The 12,308-nt window shown below is 42.0% G+C and overlaps 2 protein-coding genes across 12 annotated transcripts in view; both read right to left on the bottom strand.

Moving 5' to 3' along the window:
* brpf1 (bromodomain and PHD finger containing, 1) overlaps positions 1 to 618 on the bottom strand; it is a 13,640-nt gene extending 13,022 nt beyond the window's left edge. The window contains exon 1 of the mRNA XM_017409469.2: positions 339 to 618. The gene's annotated coding sequence lies outside the window, so the exon portion shown is untranslated. The remainder of the gene's footprint in view (positions 1 to 338) is intronic.
* Positions 619 to 1,368: 750 nt separating this feature from the next.
* Positions 1,369 to 12,308, bottom strand: part of LOC108232008 (serine/threonine-protein kinase WNK2) — a 40,079-nt gene continuing 29,139 nt past the window's right edge. For 7 of the 11 annotated variants that reach the window (XM_017409459.3, XM_037977207.1, XM_017409461.3 and 4 more), the window contains 8 exons: positions 12,158 to 12,234; positions 11,351 to 12,012; positions 9,918 to 10,147; positions 9,537 to 9,761; positions 7,627 to 7,725; positions 5,543 to 5,587; positions 4,721 to 5,022; positions 1,369 to 3,746 (listed from right to left, as the gene is read on the bottom strand). In XM_017409459.3, coding sequence (XP_017264948.1) covers positions 3,399 to 3,746; positions 4,721 to 5,022; positions 5,543 to 5,587; positions 7,627 to 7,725; positions 9,537 to 9,761; positions 9,918 to 10,147; positions 11,351 to 12,012; positions 12,158 to 12,234 — 1,988 coding nt within the window. In that variant the 3' untranslated portion in view covers positions 1,369 to 3,398. The other 4 variants (XM_017409462.3, XM_037977208.1, XM_017409463.3 and 1 more) reach the window with 4 other exon arrangements.

Here is a 12,308-nt window from a genome sequence, read left to right as displayed (position 1 = left end):
CCCGGGGGATACCACCGGGCAGCTAGACAGGCAGGGGTTAGCGTACGACTTCACGAGGGTGCATGATAACAACATGTGTGTGAGATCAGGTCAAAACCGAGGCCCATTTATTAGTTTGTTCCTCTGCGCCGATGTGTTTTATGCGGTGCTTATTCTTTTGCGTAAACGTCACTTTGTGTTTTCCAGGGCACGATCCGTGAGTTACGATGGTTTTACTACATCTACTACAGAATTATAGCCCCCTCTCGCCCCCCAACAATAAAAAAGCGACCGATTGTCAAAAAACGTGACCAAAAGTAACCGTTTAAGAGACCCGGACTAACGTTATAAACACTTACTACTCCACGTTCCTCAAGAAACACTGCGCGCCTCGTTCGGACATCTCAGAGCCGCTCAGAAAGGCTTGCAGGTCGGTTTGAACTCATTGGTTTGATCCCGGGCGAGACCGCAGGAAGCATAGGGACATTGAACTGCTGTTTATGGAACAGTGCAACATCCAGAGGATTTCATGGTGTGTGGAACAGTTGAGGAAATCGGTTGAACAAAAGGGGGGCGACCATTACTGTAACGCTGCGCCGCGCCGCCGCCGTAGAGGCGGGTTGACACATTCGCCACGCCAAGCGAGGGGCCTGTTTGACGGACCTAGATTGGATCAGACGAAGGGACGCAGCGAACGGGACTCTCCGCTCTGATTGGCGGCTGGAGTTGAGCCGAGCGATGGGATTGGTCGGCAGAAACGGAAGGGGCGGGGTCAGAAATGAGCGGCGACCCAATCCGAAACTGGCTTTCTCCTTGCCAATCAAAAACAGTAAATATTGCCTCCATTTGTTATTTAACTTGATTTAATTTGCAGTCCTTTTCTACAGGTGTTTTATTTTATATTGCGAATCAGCAGCTTTGTTTTGAAAACCTATATGGCCAGCAGACTGATATAGAGTGTATATTATAACAAATATGTAATCACATTTTCTGCTGGGATATTTTCAGTCAAGCACAAGTAAAGAGTGATTTTAAAAAGAAACAACAACAAAGGTGAACAAATGACATCCTAATATGAAGCTCTGAAAATATCATTCATAAGTGGAAGAAAGCCCAGAGACAAACCATCAAGCACAAAATATTTATTTCTCTCAACATACAGTTTGTGGTAAGAGTGCAGCGGGACGAGGTGGGGTAAGCAGGCAAAAGCAATCCCACGTAGTTTAAATACAAGCCAGTGCTAAACAGAGCGTATTCATCGGGAGGCCAACGCTTCCAAACAAGTGAGATGTGCAGAGGGAAAAGGTGTCAGGACCTGTCCTCCGTTCACTCCAGCTCCCCGTTTGATCGTTGCATCCACATGAATACGCTGGCATTTGTTATTTTTTCCCCTCCTCTGCTCTCCTTGAGCGAGCAGCCGGGGGACAGTGGAACGTACCAGATACAAGTGACAGAGAACAGAAATCTCTTACGATTGGAAGTATTTCACCAAAGCAGAAGACTCTGCATAATATCCTATAAAAGTCCAATTCAAACCGAATTGATGGAATAATATACATTAAAGCCACCCCTTCTCCACTATTATTATCTTTTAACCACCCCCCCCCCAAAAAAAAAGTACAAATACAAGCTACAAGAAAACTATACAATTCACAGCTTTGGCAGGACTGGGGTGCAGAAACATTTTTTTCTTTTAAATGTGTTGTGAAGATGTGACATTTAGACCCTTAACACTAGAACTGTTTCTATGCTTTGTGGAACATGAAATGTCAGCCATGCTTGTTGGTAATGAAAAGTACAGGAGGGCAGAACCCGTTTTATATATATATATATATATATATATATATATATATATACAGTGTAAGAACTCCAAATGTAGAATAAAACCGAGACAACATGTTGTGCGTATCTCCCACATCCAGTTTCATTTTAATTTTGCAATACATCACTAAAAAGAAATGAAAAAAAATAATAAAATAAAATACTAGGCCGTTATCCAAAAACAACCTATGAAACCAAAACATCAATCTTTATACAAGGAAATAACACTGTTCTGCTGAACGTTTACTTTGTTATTTGAGGAGTTTTAGTGTTTTGTACCATACAGGAACAAAATACCAAACCGTACAGTGATACCGCCTTGTTAAATAGCAGCTTCAAAAATTTAAACATCAAATCATGTCATAAGTTAAAAAGATCCGATTTAACTGGTGATTGCACTAAACGTTTGACATGTAGCATTTGCTGAGTCGTAGCCAAGTTGAATGACCATTTAGAAGTAGTAAAATCGGATTGTTGGGTTGTTTATAGTAATTATACTTTGCCAATAACTTCTAACTTATTCACGTTTCAGCTTGTTCCTGTTGCACACATCAAAGATAAGGCTTGTGCCAAGGCCACGGTCAAAGCTTTGTGTGAGGGAAGGGAGGGGGGGAGAGAAAAGAGGGGTGAAATTGCACTTTAAAGCCTCTAACTTTCACATTTTATTTGCTACATTCTGATCAGAACCCCACCAGAGGCGTCTACCGTCAAAAGTTTAAACTATGTACAGCATATATGGCTCTGGACACCACTTTTCCCTCTGCAGCACCGCCAGGTCTTGTGCTCGCAAACGCATCGGTTTGTCCAATCAAAAAAAGAGGCTTCGTCCGACTGAACCATTTGACCTGAATACGTGGATTTCGGCCGCTGGTATGTAATTATCCCAGTAACCCAATCAGACATAAATTAAACTGTCTCTGCAAGGCATCAGAACATCTCGTCTCTATGGCATTCCAAAGGTGTCAAAGGGGGGGAAGAAAGTAAACGAGAGTTAAAACACAACTGTATTAAGTCTATACTGTGGTAATAGTGCAGTTCTAGAAGGGCATTCATATGTAAACCAAAATGATCTATATGCATTAAAAAAAACCAGACTGTACTTGAGCTACCTTCAAACAAAAATAACTTGAATGTAGAAATGCTTTGTCTCGAAGAAGAAAAAATATATTTTAAAAAAACAACAAAAAAAAAAATCAATGTTCAAGGCACTACATTCTTGCAAATATTTTCTATGTAAATACTGTCCCATTACTGAATCTTAAGCCACTTGTGTTTGGATTCCAATGTAGTGTTTTAGGTAAACAAAAGCAAAAACAGAGTGAAATTGATTTTTAACTGTAGATAAAAATGTTTTTGTTTTTTTTATGGCTGTGTTTAGTTGGGAACAAAGCCAAAAAGCACAATGTATTCAGATATACCTAACATGTACTGTATAGTATACATACATACACACAATTTACAACAGATATACGTGTTGTTTAAAGAAAAGCAACACTTGGGTATGTTCAGGATCAGACTATGTACATCTGTGGCTCTTATGAACGGTGTAAAGCGAAGACGGGCTGTCCTGAAGACACAGACACATTCCTGTTAGCAGATCAGGTAGTCCTAGTGGTTTTTGGAGAGGGGCTGGTCTCAGGGTTGTGCATGACAAAAGGGAAGGCTTGGATCCCTGGGTTTGCCATTGTGCTGTACGGCATCACTCTCGGAGCGCCAAGCATCCCTATAGGAACCACAGAGCCTACAGGGCTGGTCACGCCAGCCCACTGCTGTGGGTAAAGAGAACCGGGAGCCATCCCGCCATAGGAGCCCGCTGGTACAAGGAAACCAGAAGGGAGCACCGAGGAGGAGTTCGGTAGGGTCGCAGGCATACCAGGGCCTAAAGCAGTAATCACAGGGCATGGGAGCGGTGGCTGGAACTTGTTGGGAACAACATGGCATTTCATCTGGAATAGGAGGGAGTCGTTGTAGAAAATCGTGCAAAGACTGACTCAAACATTGAAAACGAGACAATTTATTCAGGCTTTTATACACCAAACCAATAAAAGAACCTGTAATGACAAGATGCCTTGCTCTGTGTTCGTTCACATCTGCGCAATACTAAAGAAATATCTCTACACAGACTCTATCCAGCTGCCTACCAACACATACAATCTTTGAAGGAGCAAGAGGAAATAAGTTTGCCATATACGTAAATGAATACATAATATCTTATTGAAAAAGATGAAGAACAGGTGTTTGTAAACAGGCCACTGTTAGTTTGTATTTTCCTAACAACCTAGAGTTTATTATAGATTAAGAAACAACTTAAACTAACATCAAATTGGTTATTTTATACATTTTATCTTTAATGGCTAAAAGCATGCATGCTGGGCTGCCTCCAGGCACAGGTCCCCCTTGAAAAAGAGATCTGTGATCGCAATGGGACTTGCCTGGTTAAATAAAGGTTAATAATAATAATAATTAAAAAAAAAAAAATAGTAACAGGTATGTTAATGTTTTGTGCAACTAAAACACTCAGTTATCCCTTTAACATTACTACGCTAAGCAGCCAATCAGAGTATTTTCTTGTTGAGAGAATCTATGGTGATTCAACAGTGTCTCAGTCACCAAAAAGAGAAAAGGTAGCATCTCACTGGGCTGTGACTACAATACAGTTCATGCAAGCCGTGCACGTTAAAATCATGGTTTTCGCTCGCTGGTCACTTAAACACTCAAAATTGAGTGATGCTGCAGCTGGACATGTCTCTATTTTCTCTCAACATCGAGTCAAGTTTGAGTCTCCAACAGGTGAGAAACCACCTTAACAGGCAGGCGTCCACCGACCCCTCAGACTTCCTCAACAACCTTTTGTCAGCTTGGTGTATGAAGGCCCTAATAAATCCTCTCATCACTTATCCCGCGTGTCAAATCCAAATACCTCACATACACCCGCTCCCATCATTGACGGTCTGCCCTCAAAGCCTTGCAGGCGCCTCTGCTCTTTCATCTGGTTCAGGGAGGGCCGTGGCTGACTGGCCGCCGCGACTGTCTCTTTAGTCCAGTCATCTACCAGTTTGTGGAGATCCTCGGTAAACGTGCCTCTCTTGTTGTTGCTGTTGTTGGTCTGAACCTGAGCGAGCCTCGTGAACGTCTGGGGAGAGGGCGACGCCGCCGCTGCGGCGAGTGACGGCTGCGTCTGACTGGAGGCCGTCTGTGCTGCGGTGGTGTTGAGCGAGGACCCTGGGGGCAAAAAAAAAAAAAAGGAAATACAAGTCTTAAAAATCGTCTTACAAAATTAGGAAAACTCTCAAATCAATTGGCTGCGGTGTGGCAGAATTTCAGGCAGTTTAGACAAAAATGAACCTATATGACTGTCACAAAAGCCAGCTTTTGGTGAGGCCAGACTGAATGTGCATAAAACCACATCAGACACATTTTGCCAACCGAGCAGCCAAAGGATTACAATACCAGATGACTCCATAAGAAACTACAGAAAAATGAAATGTCTGATTAGCAAGCAGTGAAATTCCAAAAATAATAATTTTAAAAAAATTTCAATGTTGCCATGCAAAACAAACAAAAAAAACAAAACAAGTGCAACAATCTGTAGTCTTAGTTCCCAGGTCTTAAACATATAGGACCAAATCTACAAGTGCCAAAACAAGAACAAGAACAAAAGTGTACATACATACAGAAGTAGTACTAAGGTTGTGAGGACAGAGTAAGAAATACAGAGAAAGAAAGTAAATAAGATAGTTACTACTACTGCGCTCTTTGCCTAGACATAGTCGTTTCAGAGTGGACCCTATAAAAAGGTAAAACAGCACAAGACAGAAACAGTTAGGCCAGGACACACTGCACACCACGAGAATGTGGACAAGCTGCTTCAAAAGCACATTCAGCTATTAAAGACAATTGGGGAGAGAGAGGAGGAGGAAAAGGGGGTTTATAAAAAAATCTGTAAGACTGGAAGAAAAGAGCCAAAGTGTCCCTTTAAGGCTGGGTAATCATTTAGACTGGCTACAAATAAGTGTACCAGAGAAACATTGTTAAAGCACATTTAGCCTTAGATTGTGGTGTAATGATATCCAGCTTCTGCTCCTCGTCAGGACGAAGGAGCTTTAGGATGAATGTGTAACTGTATGCCAGTGTTTGCTGTGTTTACTGGTTGGTAATGTTTTATATGATTAAGTGGTTCAGTAACTGACAGGCGATAAGTGGAGGAGAAAAATAAATAAAGCTTTTCTAAGGAAAGGAAGACTGCATTAAAGACAAGATCACTGTCCATGTGAGAGAGCCTGTGAAACAATAGTGTGAAATCTAAATAAATAAAGCTTCACAAACTAAACGGGCACACAGACACTAGCAGGAACTGGTCTGAGTCGGCACTAATAAACATGCAAGTAGCTCAGGGGAAGTCAAGAAAACAAAACAAAAACAAACAACAGTAATACTGATGATACAGCCCTTCGTATGGTGAAGCATGTCTCCATCAGAGCACTGTTTGGCGCCTGCGTCATGCACGTCTTCTCCATCCAAACATGAGGGACAGAGAGAGCAAAGGGCCCTGTCGAGCCGTGAACTGTTGAGGGATTTCCTCCGTACACACAGGACTGCAGGCTCGGGCAAAGTGCCTTTACGTAAGGGATGTTGTACAATAGAAATTAACAGTGGATGGGAATAAACAATAAATTAATAGGATATAAAGAGACAGGCATTTTCTCTCTCACACACACACACACGTACACACACTTGTAAAAACAACCCCACTGGTCTGGTTTTAGTTCTGACCTCAAGCCCATGGTTGGACAGGACTAGCAGTCCACAAGCTGAAGTGCGCTTGTGGCGTCTATTTTTAAAGCCAAAAGCACTGCGTTAAGCAACTGTATGACGAGGAGGAGGCAATGTACCCACAGATTAATGGATATGAATGCAGCTACTGTTCTTTGAACTGCTGATGATTGCCAGAGGGGGGGAAAAATAAAACTGAATACAGCTGCTTATTATAATTTACTCGCAGCTTGGCTATTAGAGATCACACAAATTATTGTTTATTTAGCAGTGCAGCTTAGAAATGTTTACTTAATTTTGATTTGGATTCTGACCACTCAAGAATTACTTGTAAAACACGAATGATTCGGTGAAGTGGCATCCGGGCTCAACTGAGACTGTTCTGATGGAAAAATCCAAAAAAAAAACCTACTGAAAATGATTTTGAGCAGTAGTCAGGTCACCACGTACGTGTATGAACTCAAAATGTATGTCTTAATTACAACTAGATGGCGCTATTAGTTTAACCAGGTGCAGAATTATAGTTAAATGTGACTTTGTCGCTCTAACAAACGTGTGCACAAACAAATTCTGAAGGCTATTTAAAGCGTTTTTGTGTTATATCATCATCGTTAGCGGCGGCTACAAACACTGCGACTTGATTCAGGTAACAAATGACTGAAAAAACAAACATTTCCTGGCTGCACAAGGTTTTTTGTTCTTGTAGTGTGTATCTACAGTTTTTTACTGGATTCAGATGGTTTTACAGATTTACAGTAAGTTAGCATACTAACATGATGTATGCATGAGACTTAGTACCTCTGGCTCTCAGGAGAAAGAAAAAAAAAAGGGACACAGAACAATATTTTAGGGTGTTGAATTAAAGTGTGATTTATAGGAGTAAATTAAAATAAAAAGGGTCATGTACATCAGGTGAGGAGGCCTGTAAGGAGGGCGAAAAATAATATCCACTAAAGAACTTAATAAAATAAATAAATAAGGATGAAGATAGAGGCAGGTTAAACAAAGTGTATGGAAATGAGCAAAGGGAAATAGAAAAGAACAAATACAAACAGATGGACAGAGACACAGGTCCACTGAGGAATCTAGTGCGTGGTTTGCTACTAGATTTATAGGTGACTCTCTCTGACGTTTGGTGGTAAACCGTCCAGCCTGTAAGAATGAATATAAGAGGGAAGAAGAAGAGAAGAAACAAGAGAGACACTTTGAAAAAAAGGGCACAGAGAATGAGATGAGAAACCCCCACCATCAAAAGCACCAAAACAAATATGACTCTGAGCGGGATATTTGGAGGAAACTAAACCCACTACAGATGCCAAAGCAACATATATGAGACTATGCCAATGAAAGGGTAACTATTAGTCTGAATATGGAGTTTTTTTCACCTAATTAAAGGGTGCTGGGGTGAAAAAATAAGGTTCGACAGTGACATGAGATTCAGCTGCTCTGAATCTGGGATGGCAACCAATGCAAGCAGGTGATCAGAACAGGGATCTATCAAAATGTCAGCCTCACATTACTCTGTGGAAGTGAATCAATGCGTGAACAAAAAAATAAAATAAAACAAAAAAAGAGAAGAAGAGAGGGGAGAAAGCATTATTGATGTTCATCAGGTGTCATATGTCAGCAATCTGTAATCGATTGAACTACACCAATCCACAGCCAAATAAACAAACCGTGTACAAACAAGAACATTCAGGATCATCTTTAGCCTGCCCCAATTTCATCAACGAATACCAATCACATTAAGACCAAGGTATTTAAGAGTCTGTGGGGTGAAAACTGTAACGCAGCTTTAGAGCTCCTCTGTGTTAGGTGGGTGCCATCTTCATTAACTCACTCTGCTAAACATCCTTTGGTTTTAATGACAGTCCACCCGATCTTTGACTACGGTGATGTCATTCACAGATCTGCCTCCAAAATCCTTCCTCCACAAACTGGACACCCTTTACCACGCTGCCATTTAACTTGTCATCGGTGCTCCCGTCGGCACTCGTCACCGCACTCTGTGCTCTCTGGTGAGCTGGCCTCCTCTTCACTCCCACAGACAAAACTCACTGGTTTCTGTTGATTTAGAAAACCCGAACTGGTAAAACCTCATCCTGCCTCCGTTCATTACTCAATATTCTTGGTAACATTCGTCCTCTTCGTTCCAGTATCTACCATAATCTACGTTTCATGCTTTCTGCTGCTAACAACTGGCACCATTTGCAACAGACTCTAAAGCACTCACATCGTTTTCTGCACATTTTTGCCACACTAGATCCCGATCTCCGTCACTAGAAGACCAAATATTTTGTTCCTGGTTGACTTAATTAAACTGTGGATTGGAGGAGTCCAACCTCTTTAGTGATTGTTTTAAGGAGTGTCCTTATCTAGCCATTGATGCTTGTGTGAGACTGTGATATTTTCTATTTATACAGAAACAGAAAAGGGTTCACAAACATTTCAGCACGACTGAATGAACTCAGCTTTCAGACATGAATTAACACTTTGAAGCCTAACACTGGCTGCACACTAACAGCATGGACGTGTGCATCACAAAGGACTTGCAGCTGCATATATGTGTGTGTGTGTGTGTGTCTGTGTGTGAGTATTCAGAAAAACTGTGTGGGGCCTCTACTACCTCAGTTGTCCATTGAGAGAAAATTCCCTCAGAAGATCAATAAAGTATGTTTATATCTGTTTATCTAGTCTCTTCTTTCCTCAAATAGACAAATGTTTCCCATCTAATTAATTCATTCACAAACCTACATATTTAACTTTGCTTTACTGTGTAGTGAAAAAGGTTCAATAATGGAGTTAATTAAACAGACCTTGGTAAGGTCGTTTGTCCCTGCTCAGTTTGTCCATTAATATGACCATTTCTCAACATGTTTTGTAGATCTAATAGTGGTTTTGTAGACTGTGCGTCCCTTTCTCTGCACACTCCCCTAACATGAACGTGACTTCATAAAGAGTACCTTGACCAGGGCCAGCTTGGTTGGCCAGTCTGTCCCCGTGTCGTCCTGTGTAGATGCTGTCTGAGGAGAAGGAGGTTTTCAGGGAGCAGGGCTGCTGGGTGTGAACCTGCTCCTGGACTGTCCCGGGCTGATGGCTGGAGCTGGAGCTGCCACTGGAGTGGGCAGAGCCATCTGAGAGAAGGGAGCTTTTAGCTGGAGAGCTGGACGAACTGGCAGCACTCTCACCTTGTTTCAAACACAAACAAAACGCGAGTCAAAGTGGATCCTTGGTTCACAGACTCCTGCAGTTTCCTGAACTCAGTGCTGTCCAATAGAAAATGTGCGATATTGACTAAAAATGCTCATAAAGCACTTATAATCCCACCATGCCAACCCACGCACCTTTCTTTTCGGCACCAGCACTGTTGAGGTTGTTTCTGAGCTGCTGCACCATTGGGTTGAGCAGTTTCCCAGCTTTCAGCTTGTGTTTGCTGGTTCTGCGCCTCCGACCCGTCGGGGGAACAGCGTGAAGCAGGCTGACACTGGGCGGCAGAGTTTTTCCCAGCTCCTTGTACAGATGTTCAATCTCACTCCTCTGGAACGCCTGAAGCTCGGAGATCTCTTTCATGTGTCTAGAGAAAGAAAAGGAAATGTATATCAATACAGGGTGAGAACAAAAGGAAATGGGTACATAATGTTCTGAAGCGACACAGAAACACTGATCAGTGTTCGTGCAAAAACTGGTCCTGAAGCAACAGAATTATATCTGTAGTAAGTGTAAAATTGACCGAGTTACAGCCATCTTTGAGTTGGCTAAGGTCAATTATCTTGAAATGGGCTGACTCCTAAAATCAATCAGCTGTAGATGTACATCTAATGATTACTTTGAGTTTCATTCATATCCATCCAGTGGTTCATGAGATATTTTGCTAACAGACAGACATGATCACCTACTTTTATGGTGGCTGGCGACAGCTAATACATCCACTGATATTTTTAAATATACTTGGTTCCAGGTAATTAATAGGACATTACTGCTGTTTGACTGCAGCCTTTTTATTAAATTTAAGCACTTACAGAGTCAGCCACTGAAATGTATCCACCATAACTCAGTTTTTTTTTTGCTAAAACAGCACATCATAAAAGCACTGACTATAAGCCAAGAGAAGCTGTGCCAAAAACAATTTTATCAGCTTAGTATTATACTATACTTTTTAAGTTTTTCGTTTCTTTTCCCCACCAAAATTAATTAATTTAGTATCTCAAGAAATCGTTATTTTATTCTCTTCACTCAAGTGAAATTCATTTTATGAATTACTTCTTTTCGATTCAAAGTAATTAAGAAAACTGAAAGGGAAGTGGTGACGAACTCTGGTTCAATAAACTCCTGATTTCAGCTTTTAACTTACTGGGTGACTGCTAAATGAACTCATTCAGTGCATGAGTGTAAATTATTGTTCTTACAGTTAAGAAATGGGTAACATGTCATTGAAACAGTTTCTCCTTTAATTCACACCGTCATGCATGTGACCAAAGGGTCTCTCTTGTGAGGCGGGCTAACAAAGACCCAGACGTGAGATGAATCTGCAGATAAATCCTGCTGCATAAACGGAGCATCACAATGGGTTTTTAATGCTTGGAACACCAATGTCTACAGTTCTGAATTGAGAAAACTCAGTTGTTGGGAAGAAAAACATCTTTAACTACAGAATTGATCCAATTGTTTTGTTTTCAAATTTTTATTTTTGGAAATTGATGGGCTTCTAAAAATGCTGAAAAAATTAAATCAAACTTGTTCATCTGTGAGTGAGAGCAAGCACGGGTAAGATACTTACTTTTCTCTGAGTTTCTGCAGTTCTTTCTTCATATCCGCGTCCTCAAATTCAGAGTCGTTGTCGCTGCTGATGTAAGATGAGTGGATATGTCCGGCAGAAGGCGAAGGGGTGTGGCCGTTCATTGCCACTGGCTGGCGGCTCGGCGAATCGGAGCTCTGCTCGCTTTTGCTTCGACCAGAGCGCCGCAGGAAGGCGACCGCCCTCTTAACGAGGTCGCTTCCACTGTGCTCAGACACGGCGTGAGCCTTAGGAGCCTGAGCCGGAGGAAGAGCCATGCTGCTGCTGTCCTCGTCAGCCGAGTCGGAGTAGGGGTGAGACGAGTGGTGGCGGCGATGATGGGTCGAAGTGTCAATAGTTTGGGCTCGAGGGATGTGGCGTGGGGTGCGATCGGGACTGGAACTGGGGGTGGCTTGATAGAAGTTCGGCGGGGCAGAGTAACGGCTACCACTGAGAGGTTTCGATGTTTCTGTAGTTTCTTCATCAGCTCCAGCTGTTCCAGAGGGCCTGCGTGCAGTCACACAGCTGTTCTCTTTGCCCTGTATGCTCTGGATCTGGCTGTAGGACCCTCCAGAACCACTAGAAGGTGCTGTGGAACTGCACGTACTGCAGCTTGTCTTGCTTTTTTCAGAACAACAGATAACATCTGGTGGCGTGGAGATGATCTGGAAGGACAGGAAACTTGTCTTATAACAAAAATAAGCTTTACAATCAGAACACTGCGACAAACAGCGGCACATCTGGTATTACAGTTTCATTTGGTCAAATGATATTTATACTAAGAAGTATTTTTCCCCAGTAGCTTCATACTTGAAAACGGCTTTTGGAGGTGTGTGAACTAGAGCTGGCAGATGCATCTGTTCTGATCTGTTTGGTCTTGCTGGAGTCTAAAAGAATGAAAACAAAACCCTTTCAGCATAAACAAAAGCAATTTCAAAATATTGTGCGGCAATAAATATGG

This window comes from Kryptolebias marmoratus, linkage group LG8, assembly GCF_001649575.2.
Source record: "Kryptolebias marmoratus isolate JLee-2015 linkage group LG8, ASM164957v2, whole genome shotgun sequence".
Classification (NCBI taxonomy): domain Eukaryota; kingdom Metazoa; phylum Chordata; class Actinopteri; order Cyprinodontiformes; family Rivulidae; genus Kryptolebias; species Kryptolebias marmoratus.
This window is presented reverse-complemented; position numbering and strand designations above follow the sequence as displayed.